Source organism: Podarcis vaucheri, assembly GCF_965113315.1.
Source record: "Podarcis vaucheri genome assembly, chromosome: 15".
NCBI classification, from domain to species: Eukaryota; Metazoa; Chordata; class Lepidosauria; order Squamata; family Lacertidae; genus Podarcis; species Podarcis vaucheri.
The window spans coordinates 17,592,289-17,616,699 of record NC_138753.1 but is presented as its reverse complement, the minus strand read 5'-3'; the positions used below and the strand labels follow the sequence as shown (position 1 = coordinate 17,616,699).

The following is a 24,411-nucleotide window of genomic DNA, read 5'->3' as shown; positions in this document are numbered from 1 at the left end:
TTTTGCCCTGTCATTGCAACAGAGAGTAGTAACATCTGGGTTGCATTGAGCTGGCACTGTTGTGTTTATTTGTGAACAAAGGAGGACATTCACTGCAAGAGCTTCCAATGTTTTGAGTCCAAAATGTCTCCAAAAATCAACAATCATCCATGTCCCCCTTTTTAGACCATCTCTGCAAAAGAGCTCTTGGAGTAGGGAGGGAGGAATTTATAAATTGTTTCAGTCCAAGGAAGGTGATGGAGGCCAATGTTTTGGGAAAGACGTTTGCTCCGTGTAACATGAACATCTTTGAAAATGAAAGGCTGTAGCTGAGTAGTAGAGCATCTGCTTTGCATACAGAGGATCCCAAATTCAATCCCCCGATAGCATCTTCAGACAGAACTGGGAAGGACCCCTCTCTGAACTCCATTACCAGCCAGTGTAGGCACACTAAGCTTGATGGATCCATGATCCAGGGCGTTGCATTCTGGGAAAATTAAGATGGTGGGCAGCCAGAGTGAACGGAAGCGGGGCTTGGTTCAGAAGCATCACCACTGCCTCCCACAGGCATCTGGTTTGGCCACTGTGAGAAGAGGAGGCTGGACTAGATGGGCCATTGGGTTGGTCCTGCAAAGATCTTCTGATGTTCATATGCCCACTGCTCAAACCCTGGCTGGGAAATCTGGAGATGGGATTTGACTGTGGCCGATAGGCAAATGTGGCTCCCTGTCAGCTTGAAATATGTGGTTAGATGCATCTGCATAGTGTTGCAAGATGTATTTATAGCAGCTCAATTTGGGAGCTGAGAAGACTTTGCTGAGCTAGGAACATGATGGAGGGAGGTCACAAGCCCATGCAGTCCTGAGCACTGCGCTAGACCTCTCACGGACACCCGTGAATGAACGCCAAGCTTCTGTGAGGCTTTTTGATATTCCGATGAAAATGAACAGAAAGTGTGAAGGTGATTTGCTTGACATTGTAATTGGCATGAGACCCATAGCTCTGTGGCAGGATGCAGTTCACGGGAGAAGAGGTACATATTCTACTTCTTTAATCTTTCTATTTTATTGCCCTACTATTATGTTGAGATTCACTTCATTTTAGTTGTTGTGGTTTTTTTTAAAAAAAGGTTGTCCTATTTCTTGTGATTGCAATGGATCAATGAGACCCAGTGTGGTGTAGTGGTTAAGAGCGGTAGACTCGTAATCTGGGGAACCGGGTTCGATTCCCCGCTCCTCCACATGCAGCTGCTGGGTGACCTTGGGCCAGTCATACTTCTCTGAAGTCCCTCAGCCCCACTCACCTCACAGAGTGTTTGTTGTGGGGGAGGAAGGGAAAGGAGAATGTTAGCCGCTTTGAGACTCCTTAGGGTAGTGATAAAGCGGGATATCAAATCCATACTCTTCTTCTTCATCATCAATGGTCTCGATCACAGCCTGATCTAGGGAAGGCGTAAGAACAGCACCGCTGCCATACAAAACTGTGGTGAAGAAAAATGAAAAGAAATGAAATGGGCATACGTTTGGGTTAAAAGTGGGTCCCGGCTTCAGAGAAGGTTGAAGACTACTGAATGCTGGGAGGTTCAGGACAGACAAAAGGAAGGACTTCTTCACACGGTGCATCATTAAACTGCGGAACTCACTTCCACAGGGGGCAGTGGTGGCCAGCAGCTTGGATGGCTGTGAAAGAGGATTGGACAAATTTATGGAGGAGGAGAAGGCTATTGATGACTATTAGCCATGGTGGCCAGGTTTTACTTCTGATGTCAGGATGCTTCTGATTACCAATTTATGAGAATTGCAAGTGGGAAGATGGCAGCTCTTGCACTCAGGTCCTGCTCTGTGGCTTCCCATTGTTGGCCACACAATCTCTCTCTCTCTTTTAAGTAAGGCTGGATGTGAATGGCTGGATGACTTAAAAGTGCCAGATTCACACAACCGATCCATCTGTGGGTTATATGCATGCAGAAGAAGAGACTATAAGCTTAGCTGTGATTCCTGCACTGCAGAGGGTTGGACTAGATGACTCTTTGGGTCCCTTCCAATTCTACAATTTGATGATTCCATAACTAAAAAAAACTTCTTCACATGGTGCATCATTTAACTGTGGAACTTACTTCCACAGGAGAACCACCAGAACTGGGGGAGAAAGCAAATTGAAAACAATACATCCTTTCAAAGAATGCAACAGGAACCGATCATTACAAGATGAAAAAGGCAGACAAAACTCCCAGCAGCCAACAAATTTCAAGCTTAGAAGAAAGAAACAGAGGGTCACAGATTAAAAGCTAGCGAGATTTAAAAATTAAAAATATATATATATTAAATGTCTTTTCCAACCATCTAAAGAGGTAGCTTTGTGAATCTCCACCAGCAGGGAGTTCTACAATATTGATGCTGCCAATGAGAGAGATCAATCTCTTGCAGCTGCCCATTTGATCTCACATATGGATGGCACCAAGATCTGGGCATCCAAGGGCTGTGTTCGTGGCTAGCATGTCCTTATGAAGTAGCCACTTTCTGGAGAAACCTGAACCTGGGCAGTTTCAGTACTTTAAAGAGAAGGTCTCTCTCTGCCTCTCCCTTGGCAGATGAGTTGATGTTGAAAGAGTTTCTTGAAAGCAGAATACTTGGAAACCACCATGGCGAGGTCAGTTTCATGCTGGGGGAAGCCACATTCAGTTTCTGGGCCATCATTCTGTACTCAGGTGTTTTTGTTGCCAGTGCCGCTTTGGAAGTTCAACACCTTTGCTGAATCTAAGCCCTTCGAAGCAGCCACTCCTCTCTCTCCTTCCAGCGGGGTTATAAAGTAAGCCACACTCCTAATTGTGCCATTGCATATAGATGAGCTGGCAACCAGTTTAAGCTCACACATTGATTCACAAATGCCAAAGAAAGTCCCAAGCTGCTTGGCAGAGAATTCAAGAGCTAGTGGACCACAACAGCCTAGGAAGCCACAGCTTTACAGGGGCTGAAGAAAAGATCAACAGGGAAAGGCTGGGACATCCCTCACCTTACTGTTTAGCAAAGAAGGTAAGAGAAGCAATCATATGCTGAATTTCTGGTCGAAATTAGTCTCAGGTAACAGGGCAAGCCATTTCCACGGGTACAGTTAATTGAACTGTATATTCTACAGTTCAACCTTGTGCTCTCCAGATATTTTGGAGGACCAACAGGTCCAATTGTCAGAGGCAGCCAGCATTGCAGTCCTAAGCACCTGAAAGGCTGGGAAAAGGCTGCTCTATAGTTTGACTGGCACCTTCCTGCAATGTTTAAAAGTCTTTTCTGATCAGGATCTGTCAAATGGAGAGATGGGTAGACAATAGGAGAGGGTGTGTGTAGCAGATCAAGTCTTCGGTTCAGATCTGCCTTTGAAGCCCTGTCAGCAGGCACAGATTGGAACCACAGCAGGAGGCAAAGGGTTAAAGTCCCCTTAGCCTCCATGCCAGGGACCCAATCCATGTTGCCCAGCCAAAATTATGTTCATCTGATTGCAGGGATTTGTCCCTTGGGGACATCTGCATCTGGTCCTTGTTCTCCTCCTCTTGATCCAAAGGCTCAGTGAGTGGGCTGAGGTCAGGCAGAGTGAAGAGGTCCTGTACTTCATGGTGTCTGATGGCTGAGATACAATGTTGCTTCTCTGATGCACAATTAACTCAGATGCAAAATCACATCTGCATGGAACATTCCTCAGATAAAAATAGAGATATTTCCCACTCCTTCACAACTGCCCCTCCTCAACCCCCCCCTCTTTTTGTCCCCCACTGCCCCACAGAACATTTCCACCACCACCACACCAATGGGACACAGCACACACACTCTCCTCTGTCCTGAGAAAAACACACCCTTATTTCCAATTTTATTTTATTCTTTGGTAGATTCCCAAAAAGAAACACACACGCCAGTAAATAAATGTTAGAAACAGGCAAGATTAGATGCAGACACACAAAGCTTGCACTCTGCTCTGCTTCCTCTTTCTTCCTGCCAAGGGCAGCCCTGCCCTCTGCCTGCCCCTCAGAGCTGGTGCGTCATGCGAGGCTCAATGGGGACAGCCTCTCCTCTTCCTCAACTGCTCTCCAGCAGCCGCTACGAGCTGCCCAAGGGAGGAGGCTGGCAGCAGTGGCCATGGAGAGCCCATGGAGAGGCAACGGGATGCCTCCTCGCAGCCATTGTTCAAGACAAGTGCTGGGTCATCTGCAGCAGCACTGGTGGGGGAAATTGGGACATTCCAGGATCACATCAGAAGCTGGGATGGCTTTTGTAACTCAGGGCTGTCCCTGGAAAATAGGAAGTGTATGGAAAGCCAACTTGGAGGGTATGGAAAGCTAACTCGGAGGGTATGTGTAATGGATTTAGGGGTTGCTCGTGTGTAAGTTGCCGCCACTGCTGGAAAGGTTACCTGGTTAAACCCTTTCTGACTGAACAGCCTCCAGCATCGTGACTGTCTCAGTCGCTGGCAGAATCCGTCAGTGGGCGTTTCTTAAAGCTTTTCCAGCATAAAAGTTGTTTGATGCCAAGTCTCCTCCTACTCTCCCTGCGCGGAAGTCTTCTGCGCAGGGAGGGTGTGGGCAGCGGAGTACCCGTACTCTCTCCACTGGTCTCCGGCGAAGAGTCTTGGAGCCTCCTCTCTGATTCCCCCATCTGCCCCCCTTCTCCACTGGTGTTACGCTGATTTCCTTCCCCAGCAGATGGGCTGCCTCTCTCCCTACTGGGACCCTCTCCTGCATCCCTTTGGAGCCTTCCCTCTGCCTCTAGCTCTGATGGCAGTTCCCTGACAGTATGGAAAGCCAACTTGGAGGGTATGGAAAGCCAACTTGGAGGGTATGGAAAGCTAACTCAGAGGGTATGGAAAGCCAACTTGGAGGGTATGGAAAGTCAACTTGGAGGGTATGGAAAGCCAACCTGAGTTGCAAGGTTCCTATGCTCAGATCAACCAAGATCACAACATGGTCTTCCTTGTAGGGGGAACTTTGTCGTTTGCAAAGCTCCTTCTGTAGGGTCTTGTGTGTACCACACAGACTACCTGGTGATACTTCTGGACCTCACATCCTTTGCAGGCAGGAGAGCGATGGCTGTGAGCCTTTCCAAAAGCAGCTGCGTCAGTATTAAAATCAGGCCAGATGGCTGCATACAATTTGGGACACTGGAAAGGAGCCTGTATCTCCCACCACCTCTAAATCCAGCAGATGTCACACAGGCAGGCTCAGATGGTGATTTCTTTTCTTCAAGGTCTTCAGGTCTGAGCTGCAGAGCTTTTGTAGTTCTGGAAAGGGAAGTTAATTTGCTGCAATGGAAATGGAGATTTATTAACATGAGAGGGTTTATAAAATAGGGCAGACATAGCTCTCTTCTGTTAAAAAAGATAGTGCCCTCTATAAGTCATTGGGCTACAGCTGCCATCATCCCTGACCACTGACTAGGGAGGGTATCATTTTGGCTGCTCCTGCTGTACTGGGTCAAAGAACTGGTCCATGAATCCCAGTATTTCTCTGAGTAACAGTAATCCTTTGAGGTTTCAGGGAAGGGTCTATCCCAACCCTGCTATCCTCGTCCCCCTTTTACTAGACATGGCAGGGAGTTAACTTGGGGCTTCCTGAATGCAAAGTGTGTGCTCAGTCACCAAGCTGTGATGTGAAAAAAGGGAGCCGAGTGTTGCTTTTCCCTGAAAGCTGCAGTCAAAAACCAGCTCTGCAGTGATACCTATCATACATATATTTGCAAACACATATTCATAACATTCATACTTTTAGGTGTATTTCTTTAAATATGGAGTGTACATCTTTTAAAAAATGCTCCGAAGTATGCTTTAGTACGCGGCTTTAGGGACGAGGGTGGCACTGTGGTCTAAACCACTGAGCCTTGGGCTTGCCGATCAGAAGCTTGGCGGTTCGAATCCCCGTAACAGGGTGAGCTCCCGTTGCTCGGTCCCTGCTTCTGCCAACCTAGCAGTTCGAAAGCAAGTCAAAGTGCAAGTAGATAAATAGGTACCACTCTGGCGGGAAGGTAAACAGCGTTTCCGTGTGCTGTTCTGGTTCGCCAGAAGCGGCTTAGTCATGCTGGCCACATGACCCAGAAGCTGTACGCTGGCTCCTCGGCCAATAAAGTGAGATGAGCGCCGTAACCCCAGAGTCGGCCACAACTGGACCTAATGGTCAGGGCTCCCTTTACCTTTACCTATGCTTACCCTGAACAACAGGGGCACCAACTATAGGCACATCAAGTGGCTGCACCCCCTCAATGTGGGGGTCAATGTGCCCGTGGTGAGCAAAGTTATGCTAGAATCTTGGACAACCTACGGATATTGGGCTGCATCCAGACTGACCATGAGTGGAGTTGTATTCATGAGATGCTGCCATGGATGGAAGAGAGGAAGGCAGTTTTCGCCAGTTCCTCCTTCCCTCTCACTCCCTAGAAAATGCCTCTAAAGCACAATGGGAAGTAGTTTGGGGAAGGTTATCCACCCCATTGTTTTAATTTTCTAATGGAGCATTTTAAGTTAATTGTACACAATCAACCCCGCCCCCTCTACCAGTGGAATTTAGCCCAGGTCTTTCCAAACACTTTAGAGGGCAAAGGGGTTGTCACTGGAGAGACGGTCAATGGAGCTCTATGGGTGGATTTGACCGGATGCATTAAAATGGCAAACAAACAGTGAAGGCTCTTAGTGCATCGTGTGGCAAAGTTATTAATGGCTGTGTCTGCAATCACAAATGCAAAGTAGCTTTTTGCATCTCATTTGCTTACGCGCCTCTTCACATCAGCGACCCATGTAATGGGTCACTAAATCACTCAACGTAGCTTGAAAACGGGCAAAGTTTTGCAAATCAATTATACTTGGGGAAGAAATTAGAAATACAAAACAGGGTGTTGTTTTAATTCATGAAGCTAAAGAACAAGAATGAATGCAATATGTAGAGAAGTTTAAGACAAGCTTCCTTTCATAGATTCCACCATGGTTTGCAAAGAGAACTTGGCTGATGTCCCCCAAGTTCTTCAGAAATACTTGGACTGAACTTGTACTGGAATGGACAGTACTGGGCATCAGATATTGCTGTCAGAGGCACACCCTTCCTCCATTTCATCATAGCACAGAAGTGGATGGTTTAAACAATCCCACATTTATTTTGCACCTCTGTGGTCACAAACCAACTCAGGAAACCAACTGGGATGACAGGGGGAATATCAAAATAAAAATCAAATAAATAAAAAATTGTCCAGTAGCAACTTGTAAACCAACTAAGTTTGTTCTGGTATAAGCTTTCGTGTGAATGCACACTTCTTCAGATTCTTCAGGGGATATAACTTTGAATTGGGGGTGGCGAGAGAAACAGCTATTGATTATTTATTTAAGCAGCACCATCACTATGCACAGTGCTCTATGTAGTGCAAGATGACAGTCCCTGCCCCTCAGAGCTTACAATTCAAAATGCAACATAGAGGAAGCAACAGAGGAAGGGGAGTGAGAGGCAGCAAGTCAACAGGAATGCAGGAATCCATTGTGTGGGCTTAGGCCTTGTTACAGGCTGAGACACAGCAGGGCAAGGGGATGTGGGAACTGGGCTTTGTGGAGCTAAAGTGTCTCAGAAAAGGTAGGTTTTGAGGAGGGATTTGGAGAGAGAGGGAATCCTGCCAGTGCTCTGAAAAGCATGGGAGGTTGTAGCAGTCTTCAACCATTCCCTAGGAGTTCTCTGGGAAGGGAAGTTGATTATTAAACAGCTCTGGATAAATGTAGATCTAGCTGGGGTGCAGGGACATGGGTGGCGCTGTGGGTTAAACCACAGAGCCTAGGACTTGCCGATCAGAAGGTCGGCGGTTCGAATCCCCACGACAGGGTGAGCTCCCATTGTTCGGTCCCAGCTCCTGCCAACCTAGCAGTTTGAAAGCACATCAAAGTGCAAGTAGATAAATAGGTACCGCTCCGGCGGGAAGGTAAACGGCGTTTCCGTGCGCTGCTCTGGTTCACCAGAAGCGGCTTAGTCATGCTGGCCACATGGCTGTACGCTGGCTCCCTCGGCCAATACAGCGAGATGAGCGCCGCAACCCCAGAGTCGGCCTGGACCTAATGGTCTGGACCTAATGGTCAGGGAGTCCCTTTACCTTTACCTTTAGCTGGGGTGTAGAGGGTCTCCTATCAATTCTCAGCACCCTTCACAAACTAAGTTTCCTAAGATTCTTTAGGGGAAGCCACAACTGTTTAAAGTGGGATGATACTGCTTGAAATGTAGAGTGCAGAGGGGGGCCAATGTTGTGGCACCATCCATTGGCAACACCCTCGTGGCTTCTTTGCATGCCACCTTTCCATAGTTAAAACAAATGTTCAAGGTGCCTTACAAGATGAAAAGTTACATAATTACAGAAGTAGCCCTAAGCAATGGATGAAAAACAAAATTAAGTAATCCCTATAAAACTCGTAATAAGATCCAAAAATATGCAGGAACCCCCCAAAACCTTAATATCAATGATAGCAAAATTAACATATTCAAAATTAAATCTTGGCCCTAACAGAAACCCTGCATTTCCCAGTCCTTTCCCTTAGCACATAAGGTCTGATCTCTTGTGGAAGCAGGTTTGGCACACAAGAGCACCACATCAGCATTAACTGTGCAACCTGAATTTTCCTGGATGTGATTGGATAGCCTCCCTTGCCTGGGAGTGCCCCAGGACATCACTTTTTCCTCCGAAAAGGTTCAGCTCCCACAAAGGCAGAGCAGCAGGTCATCTTTGCCAAGTAGGAGGAGATGCACGGAGAGCTTCATCGACAAGTGCTTGGCTGACGAGCTCCCCATTTGCATGGCAGAATATAGACTCATGAATTTACATGGCCGATGGGTGGAAAAGTACAGGAACGTCAAGGAGAAAACTCGAAGTTTCCTCCATTGCTCTGGTGGCTCCGAGATCTCTGCCTTCTCTTCCAGAAGTCAGCTGGTGGGGAGTGAAGAAGAAAAAGCATCAGTTGCAGAGTCAGATATCATAGCCACACAAGCATCAGGCTTCATGCGTGACCAATGCAATCGTGCTGGAATCCTGAGGTCAATTCAGATTGTTGGAAGCAATCCACAGTGGGGGCAGCAATTCTTGTGAATTCCAGTTCCTGGAAACCACAGCAAGGGAGAGTTGCTCTTGTGCTCAGCAGTGGCGTAGCGTGGGGGGTGCAGGGGGGCCCGGCCGCACCGGGCACAACATCTGGGGGTTAGGGTTAGGGGGCGCAAATCCACGGGTTAGGGGGCGCAAATCCATGGGTTAGGGGGCACAAATTACTTGCCTTGCCCCGGGTGCTGACAACCCACGCTACGCCACTGGTGCTCAGGTCCTGCTTGTCGGTTTCCTATAAAGGGAATGTGGTTGGCCATTGTGAGAACAGGGTGCTGGATTAGATGGGCCATTGGCCCAATCCAGCAGGCTTTCCTGATGTTCTTAGATTTGAGCCGATGTCCCTTCCTGATGCACGAACAAGGCTTGAATCCCGAGATAATAAATGCCCCCTTTTGCACTATAGAGTGGCACCTTGGTTTTCAAATGTAATCATTTCAAATTGTTTGTAAACCGTTTGTAAACACTTACCAGAATGTTTTCGTTGTTCGGGAGCTGAAATGCTTGAGTACCAAAGCGTTCGAGAACCAAGGTTCCCCTGTACCTGTAAAGCAGCTCTGCACCATTCTGAATGGTTGTGGCTTCCTTCAAGGAAGCCTGGTTTGTCAAGGGTGCTGAAAGCTGTCAGGAGACTGCTGTTCCCCCTCACAGAGCTACAATTCCCAGTGTTTTCCTAGGGAAAGGGATTGACAGTTAAACCACTCTGGGAATTTCCGGTCTAAGAGAGGACTAGGGGATCTGCTAACATCAAACTGCATTTTCAAGAATTCCTTGGAGGAAGCCATGGCTGTTTAAATTGGTATGGTGCTGCTTTAAATCTATATTGTGGATGAGGCCCACCTTAAGGAGCTTAGCTGAACGATCTTTCCCCATTCTGCAGCAACCTCTGAGTCTGCAAACCTGGAGCATCTCTGAAAGAGCCTCTCCCCAGGGCTGCCTCTGCAGGTAAAAAGGTAAAGGGACCCCTGACCATTAGGTCCAGTAGTGTCCGACTCAGGGGTTGAGGCACTCATCTCGCTTTATTGGCCAAGGGAGCTGGTGTACAGCTTCTGGGTCATGTGGCCAGCATAACTAAACCACTTCTGGTGAACCAGAGCAGCGCACGGAAACGCCGTTTACCTTCCCGCTGGAGCAGTACCTATTTATCTACTTGCACTTTGACATGCTTTTGAACTGCTAGGTTGGCAGGAGCAGGGACTGAGCAACGGGCGCTCACCCCATTGCGGGGATTTGAACCACTGATCTTCTGATCGGCAAGTCCTAGGCTCTGTGGTTTAACCCACAGCACCGCCTGCATCCCTTTTGCCTCTGCAGGTGGGAAAAGCTAATTGCCACCTTTCGTGACCAGGCTTCTCGTGCCAATAATGGCTCTTGCGCCCCTGATTCTGCACTGTGAAAATTGGCTGATTGGCATCAGCAGTGGCAGCCCAGCTCCATTCCTTCAAGGCAGGGGGTTAAGCAAACGTTCCCCCCAGCGGTTAGATAACAGTGGCTACAGCTCCTGTCTTCAAGGAATGGTGCCTGGCTCCAATGGCAACCTGACACCAGCTTCCCACCCCATGGCTCCAACCTTGATGAGGGAGCCTGTTGTGGGGTGGGGTTGCTGGTTGCGTCCCCTAAAGAAAATGTGCCTGGAGTCACAGCCCCACAGCCCCCCTTTGCATGCTACACCACTGGGAGCATGACACCCTCTCCGCTCCTGATTTTATTTATTTAACAGAATTTATATAGTGCTTAATCAAAAAGGTAAACCTGAGCAGGTTGATTCAAATGGTATGCAAAATTAATTGAAAAGAGCAGTAAAACAGCTTTGGAAAATAGTAGGCATGATGAAAATGACCAAACAATATATATGAAATTGTTATTGTTGAGTCTTCTTAGTCGTGTTCGACTCTCTGTGACCCCATGAACCAGAGCATGCCTTGGAAACTCTCGCTTTCTTCTCAAAGCTTCTCCTTTTTTTCTTGGCAAAATACTGGAGTGGATAGCCAGTTCCTTCTCCAGGTGGATCACGTTTAGTCTAAACTCTTGGCTGTGACCTGTCCGTCTTGGGTGGCCCTGCAAGACATAGTCATAGCTTCTTGGAGTCATTCAAGGCCCTTTGCCATGACAAGGCAGTGATCCATGAAGGGGATATATGAAATAAACTGATTTTTTTTAAAAAAATAAATGCATGTAATAATTAACATGTATGGATAGTAAAGGTAAGGGGACCCCTGACCATTAGGTCCAGTCGTGACCGACTCTGGGGTTGCGGCGCTCATCTCGCTTTATTGGTAGAGGGAGCCGGCATACAGCTTACGGGTCATGTGGCCAGCATGACTAAGCCGCTTCTGGCGAACCAGAGCAGCACACAGAAAAGCCATTTACCTTCCAACCGGAGTGGTACCTATTTATCCACTTGCACTTTGATGTGCTTTCGAACTGCTAGGTTGGCAGGAGCAGGGACCGAGCAACGGAAGCTCACCCTGTCACGGGGATTCAAACCACCGACCTTCTGATCAGCAAGTCCTAGGCTCTGTGGTTTAACCCGTGTCCCCTAACATGTATGGATAAGCTTGCTTAAATAAAAAGGTTTTCTGCTGGCATTGAAAGCAATGCAACAGAGGCATCTGCCTAATATCAGTAGGCATGGAGTTCCAGAGAATAGGGGCTGACCATAGAAAAGACTGATTTCTCTCAAGTATGGAGCGAATGATATTTGGCACTTGTAAGGTCAAAGTGGCTGAGTGTGCACGTAAGGGGCAAGGCGAGCCTTTGGGCAAACTGATCCCAAGCTGCTGATCAAGAGGAAGAGTGAAGAGGGTGAAATATTGCCCACCGCTGTCTTGTTGAGGGGTGGGAATTGCCTGCAAGGCGGGGGGGGGGGGGCACTTGACTGCTCTGCTGTAGCCTATGCAACATAAAGAAGTCTTGGAACTGTTACCCTGGTAGAGCTGCTACCCTCTCGTGAATCATCCGTTTCTGCTTCTGGTACAGTTGGCTTTGAGGAGAGCGTGTTTGGTTCTATGGAAATAATAGTTAATAGTTCACTCCAAGATTCTATGGGGGTGATGTGGGGGAGCGAGGCAAGCGGTGGCGAGACGCAGGAGAGTAACAATGGCTCACATGATCCCAAATCCATTGAGTCCTTTCCAGGCTTTAATCATTAACACCTCGGGCTGGGGCTGGAACACAGCGACCTCTGTCTCCTCTCCTGTGGGTCATGGATCAGGTGGTGCAACTTGCTGTTCATGAAAGGAGGCGACATTATGAGATTTCGGCTTCTGCCTAATAATAATAATAATAATAATAATAATAATAATAATAATTTATTATTTATACCCCATCCATCTCAATGGGTTGCCCCAACCACTCAGGGCAGCTGTCAACACACATAGAAACATAGGGTAACATCAAATATTAAAAAACTTCCTATACAAAGCTGTCTTCAGATGCCTTCTAAAAGTTGTATACAGAGCTCAGGGATGATGGGAGTCATAGTCCAACAACATCTGGGGACCCACAGATTGAGAACCACTGTGTAGTTATTTATCTCCTTGACGTCTGATGGGAGCGTGTTCCACAGGGAGGGTGCCACTGCAGAGAAGGCCTTCTGCCTAGTTCCCTGTAGCTTCACTTCTCGCATTGAGGGAATCGCCAGAAGGCCCTCAGTGCTCCATCTCAGTGTCTGGGCTGAACATTGGGAGTGGACATGCTCATTCAGGTCTACAGGGCCAAGGCCATTTAGGGCACCAACACTTTGAATTCTGCTCGGAAACATGCTGGGAGCCAGTACTGAGGAGTAGGAGTAGGTGTAGGTGTAGGTGTAGGTGTAGGTGTAGGTGTAGGAGTAGGAGTAGGAGTAGGAGTAGGAGTAGGAGTAGGAGTAGTTAACAACAACAACACTTATATCCCACCTTTTTCTCCAAGGAGCTCAAGGTGGCATATATGGTTCCCCCAATCTTCTAATCTCTCTCAAAAACCTGGTTAAGCTGAGAGTAAGCGACTGGCTCAAGGTCTCCTTTAACCCAATCAGCATCCATACATGGAACAGGTATGCCTGTCATTCCACCTCTGAGTCAGCCAAACAAGAGATGCCCCCTTACACAGAGTCAGACCAGTGACTCACCTTGCTCAGTGTTGCCTGCAACTGACTGGCAGCAGCTCTCCAGGGTTTCAGGCAGGGGCCATTCCCAACCCTCCCCCAAGACGCTAGAGATGGACCGCATGGGACCTTCTGCAGGCAAGTCAGGTGGGGCTTGGGAGAGACCTCTGCCTGCAGAGCCGATGCTGCCAGTCAGTGTAGACAATACTGAGTTTGATGAAGCTATGGTCTGACTCGCTATAAAGCAGTTTCCTGTGTTCCTGTTCTGAAACAGGAGGGGGTGCAGTGGTGCAAAAACCAAGTGAGACAGGAGGAAAGGCAACAGAGGAAAGAGGAAAGGAGGTGCTGATGTTTGAAGCTATGTACACATGACATGAGCCACAGTGCACGGCTATTCTGCAGTTTCTTGAGCAATACAGCTGTTTGGTGCTGTAATAGGAATTTTATGGTCTTAGATATATGGTGATGTTCATAAGTGTACCAACCAGGCACATACATAGATCAGCACAGGAAGGCCAACCTGGAACCATTTTGATTCCTAAATTGTGCAAATCTTTTCTCTGCAAGGTCAAAATGGAAAAGCCTCCCCATTGTCTTTTCCTTCACAAATCCTGTCTGTGTTTGAATAGGGTGTGAGCCTGTGACCAGGCCCAGGAACTAAGTATTTATCACTACAAAAGACTAGCCAGGCTACCCAGGAAATCCAATCAAGTAACCTGCCAGAGAGGAAATAAACAATGATAGGAGAAAAACAACATTCAAATGTTCTGTTTTAGACCGCCTTTTCTGTGATGTATGTATGATGTTTCTGGGGGTGGTCTTGATCTACAGGGTGGCAATTCCAAAAGTCTTTATAAGGCCTTGCACACTATTTTTCTGGGTTCTCCTCCTTTCCTGCGTGTGAGGGGAGCACCCTGTTGCAACAGATCAATAAAGATCAAGCTTACTAGCTGCTTTGCTTCTCAATATTCTCTGGTTGGCCTCTGTTATTTTCTCCTACCAATAGGGAACCTATGTAAGGACTCTATATGGGCTCTTGGATACCCCATAAGGGAAAAGGGCAATTTTTGTTTACAACAGTGCATTTCCCTCAAACCAGTTTCTGTCCAATTTGAAACATAAGTCGTGGTTCAACTGAGGTGTATCCGTTTCAGGCAGCCATAGCAGCTGCCCAAATGATGGCTTCGTTGGATAGGAGTTCAGGGGGGTTGCAAGCACTGGGGAACCAAACAGGTAATATGCGCTGAGTGAAGGCATTCCTAACCCCTCTTTGAAGTGCAGAGCAATGTACAAATGTGACTTGAAATACGGCAGAGGGGAAACAACCGTACTGCGTTGCAAACCTCTAATGTGTCCATAGCCAAAGCCTTGGATTAGGGCATCCACAGTGCACCCCCGGTTCACGAGACCCATTTAATTATTCATTATATCCTTGCTAATCTCCTCGAACAACTACATATTTCTGGCAGCCAACAGTGACAGTGAAATTAATTACCTAAATTGCTAGACTTGTGGGTGTGCGCATCTGCGTGACTGGGAGGTGGTGGAAACTTGGAAGTCCCAGACTTCCAAGAGCTGACAAGAGAGAGACAGAGAGACGGAGAGAAAAAGAGAGGCTGAGCATTTGAGGCATTTATACTCCCTAATAAAGAGAGCATGTCCTTATTGAGGCAGCACATATCTAAAGTATAGAACATGGGTAGGCAAACTAAGGCCTGGGGGCCGGATCCGGCCCAATCGCCTTCTAAATCCAGCCCGCAGATGGTCTGGGAATCAGCGTGTTTTTACATGAGTAGAATGTGTCCTTTTATTTAAAATGCATCTCTGGGTTATTTGTGGGGCATAGGAATTCGTTCATATATTTTTTCTTCAAAATATAGTCTGGCCCCCCACAAGGTCTGAGGGACAGTGGATCGGCCCCCTGCTAAACCGGTTTGCTGACTCTTGGTATAATAATAATAATAATAATAATAATAATAATAATAATAATAATTTATTATTTATACCCCGCCCATCTGGCTGGGCCTCCCCAGCCACTCTGGGCGGCTTCCATAAAAACCAAAAATACAGTAAAATATCACACGTTAAAAACTTCCCTGAACAGGGCTGCCTTAAGATGTCTTCTGAATGTCAGGTAGTTGTTTATCGCTTTGACATCTGCTGGAAGGGCGTTCCACAGGGCGGGTGCCACTACCGAGAAGGCCCTCTGCCTGGTTCCCTGTAGCTTTGCTTCTCGCAATGAGGGAACCGCCAGAAGGCCCTCGGCGCTGGACCTCAGCGTCCGGGCAGAACGATGGGGGTGGAGATGCTCCTTCAGGTATACTGGACCGAGGCCGTTTAGGGCTTTAAAGGTCAGCACCAACACTTTGAATTGTGCTCGGAAACGTACTGGGAGCCAATGTAGGTCTTTCAAGACCGGTGTTATATGGTCTCGGCGGCCGCTCCCAGTATAGAATTTGTTCCCACAAGAACCAGGGCTGTGGATGATTTTCTTAGAGGATTAGGCAAATTCATGGAGGAGGAAGAGAACATCAAAAGCTCTTGAGCTCAGATTCTGCTGATGGGTTTCCCATCTGTTTGGCCACTGTGAGAACAGGATGCTGGACTAGATGTGCCATTGGTCTGATCCAGCATGCCCTTCTGATGTTCTTTACATTCATGTACAGTGGTGCCCCGCAAGACGAATGCCTCGCAAGACGGAAAACTCGCTCGACGAAAGAGTTTTCCGTTTTGGAGGTGCTTCGCAAAACGAATCTCCTATGGGCTTGCTTCGCAAGACGACAATGTCTTGCGAGTTCCTGCTGGTTTCCCCCCTCCCCCCTTTTTCTAAGCCGCTAAGCCGCTTATCAGCTGATCCGGTCAGCAGATAAGCCGCTAAAAGCCGCTAATAGCGCTAAGCCGCTTATCAGCTGATCCGATCAGCAGATAAGCCGCTAAAAGCCTCTAAAAGCCACTAATAGCGCTAATCCACTAATCCTTCAATGGGCTTGCTTCGCAAGACGAAAAAAACCGCTAGACGAAGAGAATCACAGAACGGATTCTTTTCGTCTTGCGAGGCACCACTGGAGCTCAAGGCCATGCCTATGGCAACTCACTGCCCCCTGTTTTCTGCCACCCAGAATCCTGTGAGGAAGGTCAGGATCTGAAGAGGGAGCAGAAAAGAGAAAGTAACTGGTTCAGCATCACCCTTTTTGAGGGGAGGAGGGAAGGTGTGTCTCAGAAGCTTGAATCCACTTGACTGCTTGCTGTTTATGACATCACAACTTCAAGTCAATAGCCGTTATTACAGAAGTGGGAGACACGATGTATTTCTGGTCATAAAGAAAAGCTGCAATTGGTATGCATGCTTCCATCACGAAAAGTAAAAGGTGAAAAATAGACAAGTGTTGTTTATGTGCATGCAGGGAAGGGAACTCCTTTAAAAGCCAGAATGTAAAATGAAACAAGATAAATGTTTGCAAGAAAGATTAAAGAGAGTGAATAGGAACAGATTGTGTGTGCAGGGAACATTAACACTATGGAGGTAAAAAAAAAGGGGGGGTTAGATTTGTTCCAGGGATGGAGCTATTAAATGACAATTTAAAAATGATGAGTAGATGTTTTACATCTCTAGGGAGTTTACTGATGAGAAACTGCACCAGAAAGCCAAGGGAAGCTTGTTCTCTGCATTAAAAATGGCAGACCCAGTACATTTTCTACTCTGAATCTTTCTACACTTTTAGGCTGTGGATGAATCCTAGTTCACCTCTGGGAGATGCTTGCCTCATTGCTTCATTAGGAATTTTGGGTATGCCTCCTGGGATAACAGTTATTCATGAGGATACAACACACAGCCCCTTTTAACAGGGGAGGCCTCTCAAGTGCAGACAGCAGAGACTTTTTAGTAGTGGCTCCTCTGGAATGCTTACCCCAGGAAGAAAGACCCTGGCTGCTATCCTTTTTTTTGCGACTAAAATGTTTTTGTTTTCCCCAGGTTTTTAAGAATTGTTTGTAATGTCAATGCTCTTAAATATGGGGGCGATACCCATAATATTTTTATGGGTACCTGAGTTGTAGTCCAAAACATCTGGAGGGCTGGGAAGGATCAATGACCTGCCTTGATCTTAAGACGTATCCCAACACTCCTAATCATTCTATTTATTGTGGCAAATCAGGAGATCTCACAGCAAACTGGCAGGCTCTGGCAAACAGTTAGGGAATTAGCAATCTAACTTAAAACAAGTATGGAATAAGCACCTTTATCGTTAGAAGTGTTCAGGAATGAGTGGTGCTTCTACAGACACCTCATATTCCTTCCATCAGATCAGACGCCACATTCCCTCCGCTTAAAATCAACCCAGAATTCTTTTGCAAGGGCAGCAACGTTGGATGTTCTCCCTGCCCAAGCAATTAATACACCTTGGTAAATTAGAGAAGACAAGCTCTGGTTACTCTGCAGATTTCAGCTGAACTCTCCTTAGGAGCCTTCTGCATTATACAACGTGTGTTACGTAAGCGTTGTTTCAAGAGGGAACCACGATCTCTAATCGCACCAAGCTTATACTAGAATGCTAACCACAAGATGGTTTTGGGTTCCTCTTGAATCTTAGCAAACACCTTTCATGACCACCCTGCGTTATACAACATGCATGCTTTATTTTGAGAAGAAAGGCTGAGAACAATGCCCACCCACCCAGCATATGCTGGAGTGTTAAACCCAGGCAGGGACTTATTCTGACAACTGATAGGCGCTTAGCAAGAGAGAAGCTGGATTTAGAGAAGGGAGATCTGGATTTGGCATTGCACATTATTTGCCGTGTTTGTAATTTCACACTTCCTCAAAGCTCCCCTGCATTAAAACACAAACACACACACAACTCCCTGCAAGTTTAAACTTGCACAGCAGGGACTGGGTGAGGTTAGAGACTCTAGCTGTGCCAAGCACACTCCTGTTGGCTGGGCACCCTCTGCATCGCCAATGCTGGGTTTTAAAGCCACGTTCACACATGACATGATCCCCAATGCAGGTGTATCTCGTTCTTTGCTATAAGAAGCTCCTGGTTTGTTCCTCAAACCAGCTTTGTCTCTAGCCAATGTGTGAACACCTTTGCAGAGGAGAGAGACAAAATCGCCTGTCCATGTCCCCAATGGAAATCAATTGAAGCCTAGTTGTACAGTGGTACCTCTGGTTACAAACTTAATTCGTTCTGGAGGTCTGTTCTTAACCTGAAACCGTTCTTAAGCTGAGGTACCACTTTAGCTAATGGGGCCTCCTGCTGCCGCCGCACCACCGGCGCACAATTTCTGTTCTCATCCTGAAGCAAAGCTCTTAACCCGAGGTAATATTTCTGGGTTAGCGGAGTCTCTAACCTGAAGCGTATGTAACCCGAGGTACCACTGTACATGGCAGGACCTTAAGTGCGGCAATGCTCTGCACGCTCATGATTCCCAGCAACTGAAATTTCAAAGGCATGCTGTCTTCAACACTAGAGGCAGAGCACGGCCATCAAGGCTAGTAGCCACTTTCTAGTAGCATCACCCATCATAGCTAGCAGACATCCCGCCCCTTGCCTTCTCAGTGGGGTGGGAGGGAGAAGGACAGTAGCAGGTGGAGATCACTGTCCCTTTATAGCGGGGGTGGGGACCTTGTGACCCTCCAGATACTGTGGAACTACAACTGCCATCATCTCTGACCGCTGCCTATGCTGTCTGGGGAGGATGAAAACTGGAGTCCAACAACATTTAGAGGTCCCCATGGTTTCTATCCCTGTTTCATAGCATGATCATGTTACTTGCACCTAGTTTTATTCATACATATAATTTTCAAAAACAGTATTTCTTTAGGTATCTTAAAAATGAAGGAAACTAAAAGCAAAACAGAAGCTCAGTTGACAAAAAATGGAATCCATACTAATAACACAGTGATTACTAAATCAGCATTTATATAAGAAAGGATCTGGCCTAATGCTGGGCTTTCATTTTAGGAACAACAGAGTTAGAACTTTATTTCAAAGCCACAAAGTTCTTAACCCGAGGTACTACTTTTGGGTTAGTGGAGTCTGTAACCCGAAGTGTTTGTAACCCGAGGTACCACTGTATAGCAATTGTGGCAGGAGAAACAAACTTCACTGCAGAAGAGCGGAATGTGAATACCCCTCCACTCTTGCACTCTCTGAAGAGATTGTTTTGAATTGCATGGACTTTTAAATTGGAGAAGCAGTAAAAAAAAAAAAAAGGCAATAATAATAGTTACAGTAACCGTTACCATCTATCTCGGAAAGGAGCCCAGAGTGGCAAACAGGGAAGCAGCAAAAGTGTACCATTTAAGAAGAAGAAGAAGAAGAAGAAGAAGAAGAGTAGTAGTAGTAGTAGTAGTAGTAGTAGTAGTTTGGATTTGATATCCCGCCTTTCACTCCCTTTAAGGAGTCTCAAAGCGGCCAACATTCTCCTTTCCCTTCCTCCCCCACAACAAACACTTTGTGAGGTGAGCGGGGCTGAGAGACTTCAAAGAAGTGTGACTGGCCCAAGGTCACCCAGCAGCTGCAAGTGGAGGAGCAGAGACACGAACCCAGTTCACCAGATTACTCTTAACCACTACACCACACTGGCTCTCTTTAAATAAACTTTAAACTTAAATAAAAGTTTAAGAGCTTCTAAAACATTTAAGAACAACCCCAAAATGGTCCACCCCACTTCAGCATCATGTTCTGCTGCAGGTAAAGGTTAGCTGTGATTCAATTCCTGCATTGCATGGGGTTGGACTAGATGACACTTTGGGTCCCTTCCCACCTTACAGTTCTCTGATTCTGTGATCCTAGCTGCAGATCGAGTAGCAGAAGTTTCATGCATCAACAATGATGACGATTAACTGCTGAATTTGTGTAACAGGGATGCGCAAAGAGCCATGATACAATTGCATGGGTTGTTCAGCTGTTTGCAATTTTGAAAGCCCAAACTCACCCTGGGCACCCACAAATCCTTGGTTGAGCCTCCTTTCGGTCCCAGCCTATGAACAGATGGCAGCCTTCTGGCATATACAACTGTGCATTTGGCAACTCAAGCATTTCCCAACCACAACACCCCTAGAATTGCAATACAGAAACAGTATGTTATAGGAGGGGGGTTGTTATAAAGAAAGACTCTAAATAAGGCACTCACAAGTTTTGAGACTTAACCCCCTCACCCCCCCAAAAAAAATAAAGCACAAGGAGAAATGAAAAGTCAGATGTTGGAAAAGTACCAAGAATGCTCCATTGCACAGGGATGTTTTCTTAGTGCTCCAGGCTGTGTTTTGAACATGAACATGCTAAGTAAGGGCCAGGACGCGAAACGTTTGAACTGTAAAATAACCTTGCTCCTCTTCCTGTGGCCACACATTTGCTTAAAGTTTAACCGGACTCCCTCTCCACCCCCACCCCCGAGCAGGGGTGGAAGGCCGGAACAAAAATGGCCACAAGGCCTTTGAGAGCTGAATGGGAACATCGAAATCTGCATATCTCGGAAACGAGTACATTAATACTCCTGTGTGCTCCCAAATAATACATTCTGTCAGTCACATGATCCAAATTCCAGAGGGGTGGCCGTGTTTGTATCCCGCAGCCAAAGGTGTGCTAGGCTCTTGTACCACCTTGAAGACTAATGCATTTTCTCTGGCAGAATCTTCCTTGCTGCTGAGCCCTGCTGGGTCACAATAAATCAACAAGTCCAATAAATCAATAGGTTCACTTGTTGATTGAATCAAGAGAAAGGATTTTGAGCACGCCCTGTGTGCCTTACCTGTGCCAGGATGTCTTGCTTGTCTAGGCAGAAGGCTGAGAAGATGGAGATGACTCAGGTGATTAGCCAAACCTTCCCCATCCTAGCATCACCCAGCTATTTTGAACTATAACTACAACTCCCATCAAGCTGGTTTGGGCTGATGGGAGTTGTAGTCTAGAACATTGGGCAAACATCCCATTGGAGAATGCTGGGGTACCCAATGAAAGGGACACCGCTTTATTATTATATGTTATGTTTCTATACTGCCCATCACCTAAGTTTTCTGGGTGGTTTAAAAAATTATTTTAAAAAATATAGTACAACCTCTCAAGATGAAAAAGCCACACATCAAGAATAACCAACTACATAAAATACGAATCAGCATTAGCAACAATCCAAGGCCAACACAAACTTACCCACAGAGTGAGTTAAAAGGCCTGTAAGAATACAAACGTCTTCACCGTACTAAAAGTCCATAATGCAACTGTTATAAGAAAAAACTGCTTCCTTTCCCTTATGGGGTATTCCAGAGCCCATAATGAGTCCTTGAGGGTTCCCTATCGGTAGGAGGAAATAACAGAGGCCAACCAGAGTATATGTGAGAAACAAAGTGGCTAGAAAGCCTGATCTTTATTAAAGGAAAATAAACTGTTGCAACGGGGTCCCCACTCACCACACGCAGGAGGGAGGAGCACCCTGAACAATGGCGCACAAGCCCTTATAGAGACTCTTAAAATTGCTCACCCTGTAGCCCAAAGCAAAAAAAAAAATAAAAAAATAAATCATACATACATCACAGAAGGAGGCGGTCTACAGCAGAAAACCTGTCTGCCAGGATACCTGATAATGGTCACTGATTGCATTACCTGGGCATCCTGGGCATTCTTTTGTGATGGTTAATACTCAGTTCCTGAATCCATGTCACAGGCTCACCCTATTCATACACAAATACACCCTTAAGACAGGATTTGCAAGCAAAAATACAATGGGAAAACTTCCCCTTTTGCCTCACTTACTTCTGAGGAATATTTGAGGTCATTGGGAGAGTCAAAATGGCTTCGGGATTGCTCTCCCATACTATTTCAGACACATGGTTCATATATTTAGGTAGGTGTGTATTTATGAATATTTATTCTATATTTGAGACCTTAAAATTCTTATAACGCAATCACCAGGCAAGCCTCAGTGGTGCTTGGCGTTCTACAAATTCCTCTTTCTTTCCATGTTACATTAAGATCCACTTTGGCCTGTGGTTGGAAAGTTTGAAAACAGCCACCAAAAAAAGCACATCCATGTTGGTGGGTGGGAGTTGTGGTGGAGGAATGGGTGAAGGGTTTAAGTTTTTGCTGTGAAGTGTCACCTTGATGCAGCAGTAAGTTAAATCCTGAGGCTCCTCAAAACACTCTCCTAGAAGACTAGCAGGCAGCTTCAAAATCATGATGGCATCCCTGAGCTCTGGTTCACACATGCACATTCGCCACTCAGATCACTCATCAGCACCAAGCAATGAATTGCATGCATGCATGAGACATGACTGATACATTTATAAAACACACTGCAGGATTTCCATTATTGCTACTCACATTGCAAGCACTATCCAGCAAAGTTAATTCATGCATTCGCAGCTGCCTTCATCAAATGTACACAACAATAACCAAGCAAAAAGTACTTTCCAAAACACGTGTCCCTGGGAACCACCTTGCTGTTGTATGACCTTGCTGTGACTTTTGGCCCTGCAAGAGAGTGAAGGATAAAAGTGCCTACTTAGCTGCTCTACAGGAGAGCCACGAAGCAGAACAGACGCAAATTTCCATGCCTACCTGAGCTAACTACCACTATAGAACGCTCCCTTGGGCTATTACACATTTGTTTATTCACCAATCCATTGAAATCCTTTGCAAATGGTCCAATTCCTATTTGTTTGATTGTTGTTGGTTTTATAAAAAAGCTACTTGCAGTCCTAATGTTTATTCCATGTTCCTCTTTTTTCATTACTTATCCAGAGTGGCTGGTGGAGATGCTCAAATATTTCCAGAAGCATTTCACCCATCTCTGGGTGGAACACAAAAGACGAAGGTCCAGACTGGTATCGAAAGATGGAAGATGCAACATAGAGTTTGGGAATGTAGAAGAACAATCAAGATTTGTTTTCTTGGTTGACATCTGGACCACCGTCTTGGATCTCAGGTGGAGATATAAGATGACCATCTTCATCTCAGCCTTCTTAGGTAGCTGGTTCTTGTTTGGCCTTCTCTGGTACATGGTGGCCTACATACACCAGGATCTGCCAGAGTTCAGCCCTTCGATAAATCACACTCCATGTGTTGACAACATAAATGGTTTGACGTCTGCTTTCCTCTTCTCCCTGGAGACTCAGGTCACCATTGGCTACGGTTTCAGGTGTGTTACGGAACAGTGCGCCACTGCCATTTTCCTGCTGATCATTCAGTCTATCCTAGGGGTTATCATCAACTCGTTCATGTGTGGGGCCATCTTGGCCAAGATCTCTAGGCCCAAAAAGAGGGCAAAAACCATCACCTTCAGCAAGAATGCCGTCATCAGCAAGCGTGGCGGAAAGCTGTGTCTCCTCATCCGGGTGGCCAACCTTCGGAAAAGCCTTTTGATTGGGAGCCACATCTATGGCAAGCTCTTGAAAACCACCATCACACCTGAAGGGGAGACCATCATCTTGGACCAAGTCAACATAGACTTCGTAGTCGATGCCGGAAACGAGAATCTCTTCTTCATCTCCCCCTTGACCATCTACCACATCATTGACAAGCACAGCCCCTTCTTTCACATGACGGCGGACACCATCCTTCAACACGACTTTGAGCTGGTGGTGTTTCTAGATGGGACGGTGGAATCCACCAGTGCTACCTGTCAGGTGCGGACCTCTTACATCGCCGAGGAGGTGCTGTGGGGCTATCGCTTTGCTCCCATCGTCTCCAAGACCAAAGAAGGGAAGTACAGGGTGGACTTCCATAACTTTGGCAAACCCGTGGAGGTGGAGACCCCTCACTGCGCCTTCTGCCTTTACAACGAGAAAGATGCCAAAGCCAAAGCAAAGATGGGCTATGACAACCTCGGCTTCCAAATTCAAGGAGTCGGTGAAACCAATGACACAAAAATGTAATCTTCAGTCAGATGAGATAGGAATGCTGACTTCTTGATAGAAACTAGGATATTGCGCCAAAGAAGCCTAAGAATATTCTGAGTACAAAAGGGAAAAGGGACTGGGTTGTTTGGATACCGAGTGAGACTTTACCAGGGCAAGGTACACAGCAGCAAATCCCTGGGTGCTGCTAACTTCCTATTGTTTATAGTCACAGAACAGCCTGTATATTTTTATATATTTGTGAGACTTTTATGTAAATTGGTATGTCCAATAAAATTTTCATTCAGATTTTTGGAATAATAGAATTGTATGTTGTGAACCACCCTAAGAGGTGCAGGGATAGGGTGGTATGCAAGTAACAACAACAACAACAACAACAACAGAAGAGCTGGAAGCGACCC

General features: G+C 46.4%; 1 protein-coding gene across 1 annotated transcript; it reads left to right on the top strand.

Annotated features, from left to right (window-relative positions):
- Positions 1–2,953: 2,953 nt before the first annotated feature.
- Positions 2,954–24,186, top strand: KCNJ1 (potassium inwardly rectifying channel subfamily J member 1). The gene is made up of 2 exons (XM_082201509.1): positions 2,954–3,011; positions 22,896–24,186. The coding sequence occupies exon 2, from the start codon at positions 22,910–22,912 to the stop codon at positions 24,026–24,028; it is 1,119 nt and encodes a 372-aa protein (XP_082057635.1). The 5' UTR covers positions 2,954–3,011; positions 22,896–22,909; the 3' UTR covers positions 24,029–24,186.
- Positions 24,187–24,411: the final 225 nt, after the last annotated feature.

Bases quoted from the DNA above. Each gene is read 5' to 3' on its own strand.
- KCNJ1 (XM_082201509.1), top strand. From the start codon at position 22,910: ATGCTCAAATATTTCCAGAAGCATTTCACCCATCTCTGGGTGGAACAC.